The sequence below is a fragment of the Furipterus horrens genome, unplaced genomic scaffold, assembly GCF_987537825.1.
Source record: "Furipterus horrens unplaced genomic scaffold, mFurHor1.1.pri manual_scaffold_1, whole genome shotgun sequence".
Taxonomy (NCBI): domain Eukaryota; kingdom Metazoa; phylum Chordata; class Mammalia; order Chiroptera; family Furipteridae; genus Furipterus; species Furipterus horrens.
In genome coordinates, this window is record NW_028327171.1 from 2,479,418 (window position 1) to 2,494,586 (window position 15,169).

A 15,169-nucleotide genomic window follows, 5' to 3' on the forward strand; every position below is an offset into this window, starting at 1 on the left:
GACTAAATCAGCTTTGATGCTTACGGCATGTTGGACCAGCATAAGAAAGGAGAAGACCTGCTCATCGCCGTTCTGTTGAGGTTTATCTGAACACAGGCTGGTCACCTTGTTCAGCAGGTGCAGGTGGGCTGGGACCGCGTTCCTGAGGACTGCCCTGGGAGCTTGAAGAGAGCCGTGCCCAGGCCCCGCCCCAGGGACCCTGGGAACTGCGAGTCCACGCAGGCTCGGCGTCCTCTCCCGGTGGCTCTGTCGGGGATTTGGTTTCGGGAAACTACTGATCTAACTGCTGATAAAGCCCCATCTCTCTTTCTAGTCAGGACAAGTCCTGAACTCTTTCTGGAAAATATCCTCTTCTTAAAGGACCCGAAAGAGGCAGCTTCTCGAGCAGGTGTCCGCCGTGAGCAGGTCACGCCGTTCTGGAGTGTCTGCCTTCTAACTTAGCATCTCGCTCATGACAAGTTAAACCCAGTGTGGGCTTTTCTTCTCTTGATGGAGGATTTTTTTAAACACACCTTTTCTTTCCTGCCTTCCATGGATTTTCATGAGCTTAGCGTCTGCGCGCAGTGTGGTCAGCAATGTTGAGTCACGCTGTTGTGGCTGTCACTAGGGACCAGGACACACACGTGGCCCGGGGCGGCCCGCTGTGCAGTGACGCTGGGTGGGCGCACGGCCAAGCCCCCGCACATGCTGCGGGGGCCGAGCTGAGGAGTGTGACGGCTGGGGGCAGGTTTGCTCCAGGCGAGAGCTTTAAGGAACCATGTAATGTCCTCACTCGGGAGTTTTGAGGGAAGCCCTCCACTTCCAGCTGGCAAACGTACGGCGCGCGCTGCCCTGGCTCCGGAGCGCAGACCTGCGCCCAAGCCGGCCCTGGTCCGCCCGCCTGCGGCCCTGGCTGCGCTTCCCGGTCTTTGTTGTGCTTGTGAGGAGAGCGGGGACTCCTCTTCCCCGTTTCTGTGGCAAAGTCAGTGGCCGCAGAAATGTTAATGCCACCTGCCTGATGCAGACGGCGGCTGGGAAGCGTGTAGCGTGACCGGGCCTCAGCCGCCTGTCCCTGCGCCTGGCGGCCGCTGTGTGCAGCCCCCCATTGGCCGACCTGCGCCCCGGGTCCAGAGTGAAAGCACTAACGTGTGCTAGGTCTGTGCTACATCCCCGGGCCGGCGCTGGCAGGGGGGTCTGCGCTGCCCCCTTGGGTGACTCCCCACTGTAAGGGCTCCGATGCTCGGGGGTGGCCCCGTGGGCTGGTTAATGAAGCTGTCAAAGACCAGTCCCGTTAACCTTGGACCCCCCTCACTTACTGCCAGCAGTGGGTGACTCCGCCCTTTGCCACACGGCCACCAGCGCTACGAAGCCTGTGGGCCTCACCTCTCCTGTTCTGTCCTAATCTCACACGATGTTTTCCCACAGCTGGATTCGCATTTTGGGTTAAGTTTCCCAAATCCGGGAAAAAATGTTTCTCATTTTCCTATGAGAACCTTTGTGCTTTCTCTAACTGGTTAATTTTATTGAAGAGTGAGTTTTTATTATATTTTCTGAATCTTAAAATGAAAATATAATTATTCATAAAAATTAGTAGATCCCTACAAAAATAAATCAAACTGATTGAGATGGTTGTTTGGTCAAAAGCGCCTTGAAGGGAGGAGTAAGCTCTTGTCTGCACAGGTGACAGGCAGCCTTTGCCCTTCTAGGTAGTCCCCGCACCTTCGTGGGGAGCCCCTCCTGTCATGCAGGGGACAGGGCTGGTGTCGTCACCCGCCGGGCTGGGAGCTGTACCTGCCCACAGAGCGGGTCGCTTCTCTGGGCTTCAGATCCAGCTCCAGGCAGGCCCCCGGGCCGGCCAACCGGAAGTCTGGCCAGAAAAGACCCTGTATCTCAGGCCAGGCAGCTGACACCCCGGAAGTCCAGCTTGTACAGACCAGGAGGCGTTCATGACACGCCGTGATCAGGGGTTGACCTGCTGCCCTGGGGCATTACTGCTGCCCAGAGGCTCCCATCAGACACGGTGGCTGGGGCAGCGCACCCCGCACAGGCAGAACCAGAGGCGGGGCAAAGCAGCTGCAGAGTTAAAAGGTATCATAATATCACCAGTAAATACAAATGAGGAAGGAAAGGCATGTAGTGTGAGTTTAGAATAAAATAAGATCCAAGTAGCCCTGGCTGGTGTGGCTCAGTGGATTGACTGCCAACCTGTGAACTGAAAGGTGGCCGGTTCGATTCCCAGTCAGGGCACATGCCTGGGTTGCGGGCCAGGTCCCCAGGTGGGGGTGTGCAAGAGGCAACTGATCATTGTTTCTCTTGCACATCGATGCGTCTCTCCCTCAGTTTCCCTCTCTCTAAAAAATAAATAAAATTTCTTAAAAGTTTATTAAAAATAAATAAAATAAGATCCAAGTAGAAAAAAACGTCATCTAAAGTTCTCACCTAGAGAAACTGCTGGGGCTGCCCAGAAAATGGGAGGAACGGCGGAGTGGGGGGGACTTGGATGAGAAGTGGCCAGAGTGCTTGCAGCTGACCCAGTGGTGGCAGGAATGAAACTGTCAGGCAAAGCCAAGACCCCTGGGAACAGCAGTGCACCCCGATGCAGGGAACTCCTGAGGGGAAAGTGCTCAGCTTGAAACGTTGCTTTTCCCCAGGACAATAGGCTCCCTAAGGTGGGGCAGCAGGTGGGCATCCCCTCCATACTGAATATTTTGTAAATAATGCACTGAATTAAGTAGTAAGCTGAATATTCCGCTTTGTGCCCCCCATCCAAGACCCTTTTAATTCCAGTAAGTGAGCGCGTATTATACCCTGTTACTTACTCTGCGTGGAATACAGATAGACGCTTGTTTCCATCGATGTCTGCTTGTTGGTTGGTGTGTTTGGTTGTTCGCTGAGTAGGTGACTGGGTTAGAAACCGGTACTTTTGCCCACTTTTCCGAAATCATTGTTAAGATCCTCCCTGCTCATTTCTGTGGTTTCTAAAAAGTGACATTAATGCCATGAAGTGTTAAATGTCTTACCTCCTTAGGCAGTAGTGTATTATTATGGAAGTCACATAAGATAAGGCCTCTGATAGACCCATCTAACTTACAGTAATTAACATAATGTTCTAATAGTGAATATAATGCCCCTAAACTCATTCTTCTGTTGCTTGTAAAACAGGATCATTCTGCGGGTTTTGAATAATCCTTTTGAGTCAGAATTGAAATACAAAGCAAACAGTAGAAGCACTTGCTGTAATAAATAGCCTCCGAAATTTTTAAACGGATGTCTATATTCTTATGTGCCCTTCATGAATATTAAAGTTATATTTGTACAAGAGAAAACTATGGGACCGTAATAAAAATTGTCGCTATAGATAATTGCTTCCTTAATTTTCTCATCATGTATCCGCGGAGCTTTTAAATGGCTGAACGCAGCCGTCAGCTTTGCGTCCCGTGGAAACCGTCTAAGGCTGTGTTTTCTGCCTTTCTTGTCCGTACGCTGAATAGCTCCTCAGTTACTGGAGATTTTTAGAGTACTAAATTTGTATTGATTGCGCCCTTCCCTTTCGACTTTAAATTATCAACCCAAGCCAAATGATCTGTAATACTTCCATGACTTCCTGAGTGTCACAGCGTGTCAGGTCACCTTCCAATCTAAAATAGCTCTAGTGACATCAGCGGTGGCCTCAGGACTGCAGGCCCTTTCTCTGAACTGCCAGATCAGAAAAAGGAAAAACGGCTAAAAAGAGCACAGAGGGTAAGACCTGGAAGGACAGCGCTTCCTGTTTGTTCAGGGCCCACGTTCAGAGACCATTTTCCAGACTCCGGTCTAAGAGTCAGATGCAGAGCCGTCTGTGCCGTGTGTCCGTCTGTCGGGACTCGGGGCCTCGTTCTGTAGTGTCTGGTGTCTTTACAGGTTCAGTCCCCCTTAAGCCCCGCAACTCTCCTGCAGGTGGACGAAAGCCAGACTGGAGAACCGGGGTGGCTTGGAGGAGAGCTGAAAGGAAAGACGGGGTGGTTTCCTGCAAACTACGCAGAGAAAATCCCGGAAAATGAGGCTCCTGCTCCAGGCAAGCCAGTGACAGACCCGACCTCCACCCCCGCACCCAAGGTGGCCATGAGGGAGACCCCTGCGCCTCCAGCAGCGACCTCTGCCGAGCCCTCCGCGACCCCCAACAACTGGGCCGACTTCAGCTCCACGTACGTGCGCTGTGCTGTTGCTGGGGACTTGGAATCCCCACTCGGTGGCCTTGTCCCTCCAGCGTTGCTACAGGGTGGGGCGGGGCCGTGCGTGACGAGGCTGGCTCGCTCCCAGTACCACCTGCCCTGACGGGTCCGCTGGCAAGGGGCGGGTTTCGGCTTCGAGCTGGATCTGAGTGGCTCATTGCTCAGCGGAGCTTTGCCCTGTTCTCTCGCTCTGCCCCGTCACCTGTCTGTGTGTCTCCTTCTCATGGAAGAAACGGAGAGATCCCGTTTCCTACCCATCTCTTCACGTCCACGCCAGTCAGCTAACATTCAGTCGTGTCCTGTGCGTACATAGCACGTCTTAACTGGACAGAAACAGAAACTGACTTCGGTCTTGTGGTTCTGACTCAGAGAGAAAGCTGTTTCTTCTATAGCTTTCATCTTGGCTGTTCCTGTACGGACGCATGCACAGGGCGGGAAGAGGGGGCTCTTGGCCGCCGTTGGTGCTGTGTGCGTGGCCGTGGGGAATGGCCTTCAGAGCAGGTGTAGGCACAGGCTGGCAAAGATGGCTGCACCACTGTCCCCAGGCTCAGTCCCAGGCCGTGGTCAGGCCATGCCATTGTTTAAAAATAGTCCACACCTGTGCTCAGGGACAGGCGATCAGAATAGGTGTTTTGGGTTTTTGAAGTCTCACCGCCTTTCAGAAGAAACAGCTGAAGACAAGGAGCCGGTGCTGCAGAAGGACAGACAGAGGGGACGGGCTTGGTGACCAAGGGCAGGAGGGCACGCAGGGGAGTGTGTGAGGAAGAGCCAGTGTTTCCCACTGTATTTTCACAGGAGAGGCTGAGGGTGCCAAGCAGAGGCCGTGCAGTCCAGTCTCTGCTACAAGGTGGCCTTCCGCTGGCATGAGTCCGGACTGCAACGCGCCCTTTCTTCATTTTGATTGGGCAGTGCTGACTTTTCACACTGAGGGGCAGGCTGGAGTAGGGGACGGACACCATGCTGTGGTTGGCCGTGGATCCCGCCAGCGGGGCTTCCTCACTAAGCGTGCGCTGCGGAGTCCCCTGCTAACATGAGGGGCGTCTTCCTTCCCAAACCCAGACCGGGACGCGCAGTCCAGCAAAGGAGTCCTCTTGATTTTCAGCTGTGTTTCTGTCTTCCAAGGACGCGAAAAGTGAAAGGCGCGTAGATCTGCTCTCACACAGATGTGCTTCTTTAAAATTATAAAACCACACAATTGCTCTGTCCCGGAGCTCCAGGGTGGCCGGTGCGTGGGCCTGAGGCTGAGGGCTTCCCATGGGGCGGGCAGGGTGGAGTGGGCATGGGGCACCAGCGGCCAACCTGGCGTGATTCCACAGCCGCGTCCCACTTCCATTTCTGCTGATTCGGCTGTTGCTGTTACCTAGGACAGTAGCCATCAGGAGAGGTGGCTTCTCTGGTGCTTTAGAGTTACAGAGTGTTTTCCTGTCCAGTATTTCATGTGACCCGCTCAGCCAGCCACGGTGGCAGAGGCAGGCTCCCATGGTATCAGTGAGGAAGTCAGGGTTCAGACCAACTGCTGGAGTGGGCCTGAGGTCCGCTGCTAGCATGCGAGGCTCAGACCGAAACCCAAGTCCAGTGCGTTTCCTCCCCTCCTCATTCTTACACTTCAGCGGTCCCCACCCACGTCCCGGGCGCACGTTTGCTGTCGGGGGCGCGGGTGCATCAGACGTGCCTGCTCCTCACGGCGGCCCGCTTCTCCTTCCAGGTGGCCCACCAGCACGAATGAGAGACCAGACACAGACCACTGGGACGCCTGGGCGGCCCAGCCCTCCCTCACCGTGCCCAGCGCCGGCCAGTTAAGACAGAGATCAGCTTTCACGCCCGCCACGGCCACTGGCTCCTCCCCGTCTCCTGTTCTGGGCCAGGTAAAAGCGGCCGGCGGGCACGTGGGGCGGCAGCATGTTCGGCCAGCGCTCGTGGGCTGTGCCGCGTGGCAGCGGGCCCCCTAGAGGCGCCTGGGCCAGTGAGGGTGGGTGAGCCTCTCCTGCGGCTGATCGGGAGGCGTCGTGGAGGAAGTGGCCCTTGGGCCACATCTGCAATGACGGGTAGGACCTTACTGGGACATGGGGAGGGCTGGCGCCCTCGGGGAGGCTTTCGGGTCGGACATCAGAGTGTGTCTGTTCGGAGGAGAAGCGCCGGGGAGGCCTTGTCTCGACCACTGAGTGTTTATCAGAAACCAGACTGAGAGCAGGTTAACGCGAAGCTCTTAAGCGCCTTCCTGAGAGAGAGTAACTTCAGGAAGAATAAAGGTGGCTTTTCTATGTTTACTTACTACGGTAAAGATAAAGGGGTGAAATTTCTCTAAACAATCAGTCAAACCAAATAAGAGCAAAAGGCCATCTGGCAGGCATGTGGGTGCCAGGGACAGTCTCTGATCGGGGACCTGCAGACGGAGTGCGGGCTCCCAAGGGACGCTTGTGGGTGACGTTGGGACAGCGCCCCCGGGTACAGAGGACGGGGTCACGGCACCTGAGGGAGCACAGAAAAGGAGGGAGGCCTGCGGCTGAGAAACAGGACTGACCTCCAGGAGGAACAGGAAGCCAGCAAGTTGGAGGCAGGAGCTGTGTGTTAAGGTGAATGTGGGGCACCCCAGGGCCCGTCTGGAACGCAGGTCAGACCTAGGAATACGTGGGAGACCTTGCGGGGAGCGAGGCTGCGGGGCGGGAAGTAAGAGAGCCTGTGCTCGCCGCCAGCTGGGATAAGGGGCTCCCCGAGCAGGTGCGGCCCCCCGTGTCCCTGTCCCCGCTGTGCAGTTGGCTCCTGTGCAGGCGGGGCGCCTCAGTGGAGGAGGAGGAAGCGCTTCCCAGAAGGGCTGGGTCAGGGCAGGACACCGCAGGCCGCAGAGGGGCGGAGGCGCAGTGCTCTGGTGAGGACGTGGGACGAAGGGTAAAGAGGAGGAGAACATAGTGGGTGTGATGCGGAAACACATTAAAACACAGAAAAGACAGGATTCTCCTTCTGGGAGACAGGGGTGGGGGTAGTGGAGAAGAAAGGGTGAAGGGAGCCGCAGTGGGGGGAGTGGTGGCGGCCTCGGGGGCCCGGGGCCGCGGGGCTCGGGGCTCGGGGAGGCGGGGCAGGAACAAGCGGCCCAGCGCGGGGACCCAGGGCTGGTCATGGCGTGTCGTTCAGCTTCCTTCTGCAATGCTTCGTGCTTCGGGGCCAGAAATGACAGCAGTAAAGCTGTTCGCGTTCCTGCTGCCGTAGCAACAGTGGGGGTGGGTCTTAGTAAACCTCCTTGACAGCCTTTTAAAGAAAGCCTCCCTTTTACAGACGTGGAAAGTGAGGCCTAGGGAGAGTACATAATTGCCACGGTCCCAAAGTGAGGGAGTGACAGCCTCGGGAGTCCGTGTCCCGAGTCCGTGTCCTGCCGACCCGGCTGGGCGGTTCGGGCGCACCCCCGTGGAAGGGCGGACAGGGCGCGCCCAGGCGGGCCTCGCCAGGGGCGGGGCTGCAGTGCGGACCCCGGGGCCCTTTTGCTGGGACAGCGAGGGAAGTGGCCGGGAGGGTCCGACAGAGCCGGGCGCACCCCGCTGAGGGGGTGGGGTGAGGGGTAGGCCTTTCTGGGGGTGTCGGAAGTTCCGGGGGGCCGCCTCATTCCTGAAGGTGCGTGGGCGCAGGGGCTAGGCGGCGGGGCCCATGAGGAGCGGGGCGTGGGCGCTGTCCGCGTGACGTTCACGTGGCTGCCCGGTCCCGAGGGCTCGTCGCGCGGGACACAATCAGAGATGCCCACGTGCAGACGTCCTTGGAGGCGAGTACAAACCCGCCCTGGGGGGCGGCCCTGGCGCGCGCCCTGTCCCCGCCCCTAGGAGCTGGAGATGAAAGCCGATGGCGGTTTGGGCCGTTTTAGGGCGTTAGCGCGGCACTGGGCCGCAGCGCTTAGGGAGACAATGAACGCCTCACCCGCCTTTGCAGCCCCGCCCCCTCCCGCCCCCTCCCGACACCTGGGCGCACACACCACAGACTGCGCCCCACCCGCCGGCCCTGCGGACCCCCACCTCCAGGCCCTCTCCCGGGCCGCGCTTGCGGGCACGTCCTCCTTGCCCTCCAGGGCCTGCTCTTCCCCACGGAGCTGCCCCTGCCGCCCGCAGGTCGAGCCCCCCGACCCCCCCGGCCGCCCGCCCTGTCCCCACGGGGCGTAGCTGGGGCCGCTCCGGTGCTTTCCACCTGCCAGGTGGTGTTCTTTGCTGTTTGCATCTCTCTCTTCCCGTGAACTGTGCGTTCTGTGCCGGCACTGTCACGCCGCCCCTTTCTACAGTGCCCGGCGGCTAAGGAGTTTACCCGTGGTCGGTGTGGGCAGGCAGGGCTGGTACTGCACTCAGTTTGGAGCCCTGCCCTGTCTTGCACAGGGACGCCCCGTCAGCGGGGATGACGGCGGACGAGGCTAGCAGGCCCCTGGCCTCCCGAGAAGGGACTGCATGCAGCAGGCGGAGCGTGCTCCTGTGTCACGCACACGCGGACACCAGCTCCCCCTCCTCGGGGGTCTCACATTGCTCCTCCAGTGTTAACCAGCCCCTAAACGTCATGTCCGATGGGAAAGGCGGGGGTGTCCTGGGCACCCTGAGAGCTAAAATAGAACCAAGGCAAGAAGGCCCAGAGCCACGTGCAGCACAGTGAGTGTGGCCCCCGGCCCGCTCAGCTAGAGGCCCGGCGGTGTGAGGAGGGGCGGGTCTCGCCACCGCTTTTGAAAAGAGGCCGTTCCTGAGAACCGGTGCAGCCTGCGGGGCCCTGGGGGGGGGGGGGTGCGCCCGCACGCGCGTGCTGGAGAGGGGGGGCCGGGGCGGGGTCGCCGGGGTTACACGAGTCCCACTGTAACGCGCGCCCCTTCATGTGGCCCCACACAGGGGGAGAAGGTGGAGGGGCTCCAGGCACAAGCCCTGTATCCTTGGAGAGCCAAGAAAGACAACCATTTGAATTTTAACAAAAACGACGTCATCACTGTCCTGGAACAGCAAGACATGTGGTGGTTTGGAGAAGTTCAAGGTCAGAAGGGTTGGTTCCCCAAGTCTTACGTGAAACTCATTTCAGGGCCCATCAGGAAATCAACAAGGTATAGTTGTGTTTACTGCTTCTATTAGATGAAAACAGTGTCAGACATTAAGTTATTGCTTGCGTAGTTCAGACTCAGGAGTTGGAGGGTTCTTTTGTCTTCTGGGTCTTTTAACTGAAAAATTAGGGCGCATGTCAACAAGGACGTAGTCTCTTGACAGATAAGCGCTCATTTTTTCTTCCCTTGCGGAAGCCTGTACATCTTGGTTTTCATTAATTTCTGCAAGAGGGCATTCTCTGAGACCCGGAACGTTCCTGTGGATTTGTTGCCGATCATACCTCTCTTCTTAAGCTTAGCACTCACTGCTGTCCCAGATACGCGTGAATACTGAGAAGTCCAAAGCCGTAGGGGAACTAATTGGAAGAGTGAATGATCCTTTTCCTTGGGAACCTTATTGCAAGGAACGTTAACAAGGTTGTTTCCTAATTATTCCAATCATACGGACATTCAGAACAAATTGTCAGCTCTGAGAAGGGGAAAAGGGCAAACATACTGGCTGAGCATCTTCCGGCCACATGGAGGCCGGCGGCACGGGCCGGGCAGCAGGACCGGGGGCTGCAGAGCCCGCCCCAGGGCGCCCTGCTGTGTTCTAGCCGAGCGCAGCTGTCTCAGCTGCAGGGTGTTCAAAGTTGTAAACGTTAAGCAGTTTTTTTAAAAAAATTGATGTCATTTGTGCTGTGTTCTTTGAAGGTAAAAATTAAGATCCTTCCCCCTTCCCTCTTTCAGCATGGATTCTGGCTCCTCCGAAAGCCCTGCTAGCCTGAAGCGGGTAGCTTCTCCGGCAGGCAAGCCCGCCGTCTCGGGAGAAGGTGAGAACCGGACTCAAACTGCGTTCTTTAGAAGGGTCGCGGGAGCCTCGTAGGACAAACAGCGAATGTTTGAGTCAAGATTGGGTGTCGCTTTAAAACAGACTCCGTTGATTTATGTTCAGCATAGTCAGCTCTGGAAGTGTAGTTCTTTACAGAGTCGGAGCCCTTGTGAAGACTCAGATTACTGTCAGCTATACTGGTCACAAACCCTGAATTTCTCATTAATCTGCTGTGAGCCCTGACTTTTGAAAGAGGCCCATCAAAGACACTGAGGACCAAGTTTTCTGAGACCCCGGGGGCTAAAGTGTAGACAGGGCTGCTCTTTGACGCATAGACAAGGATTTTATCTTGAAGCCGTAGCTCACAGTCCAGCAGAGCTGTCACAGTGGCCCCAGCGTCACCTGTACTGCCCCATCTGAGACAGAAGTTCGGTTTCTAGGTTCCGTGGGAACAACCAGACCAGACTAGTCAGGCCTCAGATTTCCAGTCGGAGCGCGTATTACACGGGCCGTCGGCTCCTTCACGACAGAACCCCAGGGGTTTAAAAACGAACCAGCAATGCAGGCTCTGACGGCACAAGTCTCGCGTCTTTTCTGTATTCAAAAAGCCATTGTAAGCCATGGTGGCTGAGGCTGCTGCCCGAGGCGGGCAGGCTTTCCACGCGCAGTTCTGAACAGCGTTTGCACGGACAGACGTCCGCCCAGGGGTCTAGGGGTCTTCCCTGGGTGCCTTGAATAAAAGGTATCGGGGGGAATGTTTGAGGCGTTTGTGTGCCCCCGTGAGGTGGTTCTGGTCCTTAGAAGCCTCACCTTATGGAAAACAGAATGACGAAAGCAGCTGTTTCCATGGAGACAGCAAGGATGGCGGTTTAATGATATTTCAGACTCACAGTAACAGAGTTGCTTTTTCAAGAGGAATTTTAGAAGTAAGATTTTAAAAAACGTATAGGTGTAGCTATAAAACCTTATTGTCACTGAACAGAGGCCGGTTGTTACCGCCCGAACAATCATCAGCATAGTTCTCTTTATACATTCTTATCACCCTACGGGTTTTTTTACCCACTTTAGGAGGACAAAGCAAAAAGCCCTCAAACCCAGCCTGTGCAGTGAGCCTCACAGAAGGGCGATTATGAGCCGGCCCTCCGACCCCAAGTCCGGAGTGTTCTGTCCAGTTAGGCTCACCGGCGCGCCGAGGGTTAGCCCTTCGCTCCCGTACCTGGGCGCCCTGGGATTTCGGTCACGCCCTAACTTTCATCGGTGAAGTGGGCATCATAACCACCCTTTCAGCTAGAAATTATTACAAGGGTCACGGGGTGATAGGTGTAAAGCTTCTAGGAGAAAGGCCAGCAAGTGCCTGCCACTCTCGTTCCCTCTGGCTGCGCTTCCCGGGCCATCGCTAGAGCCCCCGCCAGCAGCAGTGTGGGTGGGGTGACTGGTTTTGAAACGCGTACAGAAGCTTCAACACTCAGGGCCCGATAAGTAGGTCACGGATGAACCACCTGCATGAGCCAAGCCGCACAGCAGAAGAGAGTAGGAAACTAATCTTGGTTGACACGTGTTACACCCATTTTGAAATGATCCACATGTTAGAAACAGTAGGAGCGATTGCTGGCATCTGGGGGGTGGGGGGCGGCGTGGGAGGACATTGGCCTCTGAGAGTCTGAGAAAAGCTATTTACAAATATTAATGAGCTACTTATTAATACTTCATTAAACATAATCAAATTTAAAGTAAACCATAAACCAGATTAAACATTGCCGCTTGGGGAGCTCTTAAAACATCGGCTTGGGAACAGCCAGTGCCCTGGGTCAGATGTGTCACGAGGGGGATCTCAGTGGGGGCACCGCTGTGTGGCAGCTGCGTCCCCCGCAGACCCCCGTGTGCACAGCTGGACAAGGAAGCCCCGGTCCTTCCAGCCTCCTTGGGGTCTCACGCCAGCTGCACTGCCAAGTTCAGCCGGGGTTCATGCTTCTGAAGTTGCTTAAGCGTTTGGAAAGTTGCTGCAAAATCTGGATTCCTTTTTGAGAAAGTGACTTTTAAGTGCAGCAATCACTGGGGAAGGTACTGATTGCCAAAGATCCTATCTCGGGGCCAGATGTGAGCTAAGTGACAAGTCACCGCGCAAGACGGAAAGGGGAGGGTCCGCACACTGGGAAGTCAGGAGAGGGTGCTCATGGGGAAAGAACTTGGATTCCTTGTGCGGGAAGTCAGGGAAGTCACGTGTCCAGTGTTAACGGTGGAGGTGTGTGTTCCCAGCACAGGAGGGGTCTCCTGTTCCCCGGGGCACGTCTGGGTGACCCGTGTCTGCCATGGGCCCGCACTCCCCACAGTGCTGCGGAAGCAGACACGGCCCCGCGGCACTCCCCGCCACCCCCGTGTAGAGCGGCCCGTGAGCACGGGGAACCTGGGCCTCCGTGTGCGTGTCAGCTGCTGTGCGCGCTCCCGCGGGGGCTCTGGGAGCCACGGACCCCCCCGCCGCACGGTGACCTGAGCCAGGACCGGGCTGCGCAGTTGAGGACCGCCAGCGGGCACGGGAGCAAGAAGCCTACAGCTTCTGTCGTAAAAATGAACTTTTTGGGTTAACGGCGATTTTTTAAATTGCTTTTTAAAAAGATGTAAAGGCTTAGGACAAAGCGGAGGACAAGCAGAAAAGGAAACCTTCCTCCTGTGCCTCGTGCTGCGTGTAGAAGTTTGTCGTCTGGTGACCTGAGAGAGTGACTCGGTTTCTGAGCCTTTAGTGAGATGAGCTGTTGATAATCAGAAAAAAGAATTTCCTCCGGGAGGCACACCCTTCGCTTTCAAAACAGTAAAGAACATGAGGTTCTGTCTGGGCCCCTGAGTAGTGAAACACATGCATGAAGGACACACCTGCTGTACCTAAAGGTTTCCTGCGATTGTGACTGGGTACCTTCCCAGCGGAAATCCCGAGGTGTGAGCGCACACCGGCAGCCCCCGGTGGCCCTCAGTGACAAGGCAGTGTCACCGCCATTGCCGTTTTAGAAGGAAACTGTGATGCTGAACTGTAGGCCACTCTTGGGCTCAGCGCTGGTATACATGCGGCTGGGGTTTCGTCCCTGTCTGCAGCCACTGACCGTGGGGGTTCTGGGACTGCGTCCCCTGTGACCAGCCTGTCCCCTGGATGACCCTTCTCCCTTCCTTACCCCCCGGCTTTCTTCTGCAAAGCTGTTTGGGATTTCTGTAAACAACCGCGCTCTCTCCGTGTCTCGATGTCTCTCCCCCCCAGAGTTCATTGCCATGTACACGTACGAGAGCTCTGAGCAAGGCGACCTAACCTTTCAGCAAGGGGATGTGCTTCTGGTTACCAAGAAAGATGGTGACTGGTGGACAGGAACGGTGGGCGACAAGTCCGGAGTCTTCCCTTCTAACTATGTGAGGCTTAAAGATTCAGAGGTAAACGCCCGTTTCGCTGTTTCCGCCCCTTTGTGCAGTGACTCTCTTCTCAGGGCGTCTCAGACGCTTGGTGGCGGCACGCCTGGTGGGTTTCCCTGGGTTCCGGCAGGTGGCAGCCGGCACACTGCGACTGTACCTTGGCCCTTGCGGTTTGCTGCTGCCGGGCACGCCTGGGCTTCCCCCGCGCAGCAGCGGCCCCGGCTGAGGGAGGCCGCGTCAGCGGGGACACGAGCGTTCAGGGTTCCCCTCTGTTCCTGCGTGGAACTGCCCTGGGCCTTGGAGTAAACGCTCTTGATTAGGTCTCCGCGGTCGCTGGTTTGGGATAGCCCAGGAAAGACACACAGCAGTGTTCGGCCCACGTGAAGTATTCTGGTGACGCTGCCCCAGAATTTGGGCAGTGGGGCGTTTCTAAAATGTATATTTTTCCCTGTGCAATAGAAAGACACAAGATCCAAGGGACTGGCGCACTGGGAGCTGGGCCTTAGGATGTTCGTTGATAAGGGCCTGCATTTGTTTCAGATGCTGTTACCTTGTAGATTGGAGGTGGCCCCCGGGTGTTCAGCGGGGCTCTGAAAACCCAGATGAGGTCCCGAGACAGTGCAAGTTCAGTGGCACAGCGGCTGGGCCCTCCCGTGGTGGCCAGTGTCCCTCAGGGTGAGGGCGCAAGGGTGTCAGTGCCGTCACTTGGCAGCACTGCACACCCATCAAACCGCAAGAACTGGCAGTCCGTTCCGTCAGTTCTCTTTGTCCTCACACCTCCTGGGCACAAGCCACCTCCCAGGTGTCAGCGGGTGGACAGGGCGGCCTGTCCCCTTTGAGAGCTGTTGGCGGGGTGCACCTCCGGCTCCTCCCCAGGCGGGCTGCTTTGGCCTTGAGCCGGGCCTGGGGACAAGCTCCTGGATGCCTCCCCTCCCCCGCAGGCCCCCGAATGGCTTCATTTTGCTCAGGTTGCTTTCTCAGGGAGTGTCTGTGTTACTGTTTCTGTTTTTCCATTTTCCTTTGCTGTGGTCTTGAGAACAGCTTACTGAACTCCCTGGAGGATTTGCAGAAGTTTGGTTCCCTCGGACAGTCCGCTAGGGCCAGGGAGAAGGCCCCTCGCTCGTAGGACAGCCCAGGCGGCCAGTGGGGCCACTCACTCGGACGACATTTCGGGGGGAGGGCACTAAAAACCCAGCTCGTTTCTGTGACCACGCACGACAGCTCTTCAAGTCACTTCGCCTTTTGGATCAGTTAAAACACAAAAGCCCTTACTTATCTTTTAATATTTTATAGTTTTCTATTTAAAAATATCCGAAGTCAGTAAGTAAAATAAGGACACTGTAACATTGTTTAAAGATAAGCTGAGTTGTAAGGGGATCCCTAACCACAGTCTTAAATTATTAGACACAGAAGAGCGAGCAGCGCTAAAGACTTGGAACTTTTAGCTCCATGATTTTGTAATTAAAAAAATCGAAAAAGTCAATGATTTTGTCCTATTTGGGCATAGGGTTAGTATGTAAAGAAAATATCTTGCCAAAGGTAAAAGCCAGGCCTGGCCTCCGATTCCAGAATGGGCCCGGCGGGGCCGTGCATCCTCGCCTCCCTCCCATCCCTGCCAGCCTGGCCGCGGCCCGCGTGAGGGTTGCCAGGGCAGTGCCGGCCCCCCGGCCCACCTCGGCTGGCATGCCAGCCGGGGCACCCGGCAGGGAGCGCACTGACGCTCCTGGGGCCCCG

At 56.4% G+C, this 15,169-nt stretch overlaps 1 protein-coding gene across 1 annotated transcript in view; it reads left to right on the forward strand.

Annotated features, from left to right (window-relative positions):
- ITSN1 (intersectin 1) overlaps positions 1-15,169 on the forward strand; it is a 159,404-nt gene that overhangs the window by 100,838 nt on the left and 43,397 nt on the right. The window contains exons 20-24 of the mRNA XM_090271503.1: positions 3,916-4,163; positions 5,896-6,055; positions 9,032-9,237; positions 9,964-10,046; positions 13,290-13,456. Of these exons, the coding sequence (XP_090127629.1) occupies positions 3,916-4,163; positions 5,896-6,055; positions 9,032-9,237; positions 9,964-10,046; positions 13,290-13,456 (864 nt within the window). The remainder of the gene's footprint in view (positions 1-3,915; positions 4,164-5,895; positions 6,056-9,031; positions 9,238-9,963; positions 10,047-13,289; positions 13,457-15,169) is intronic.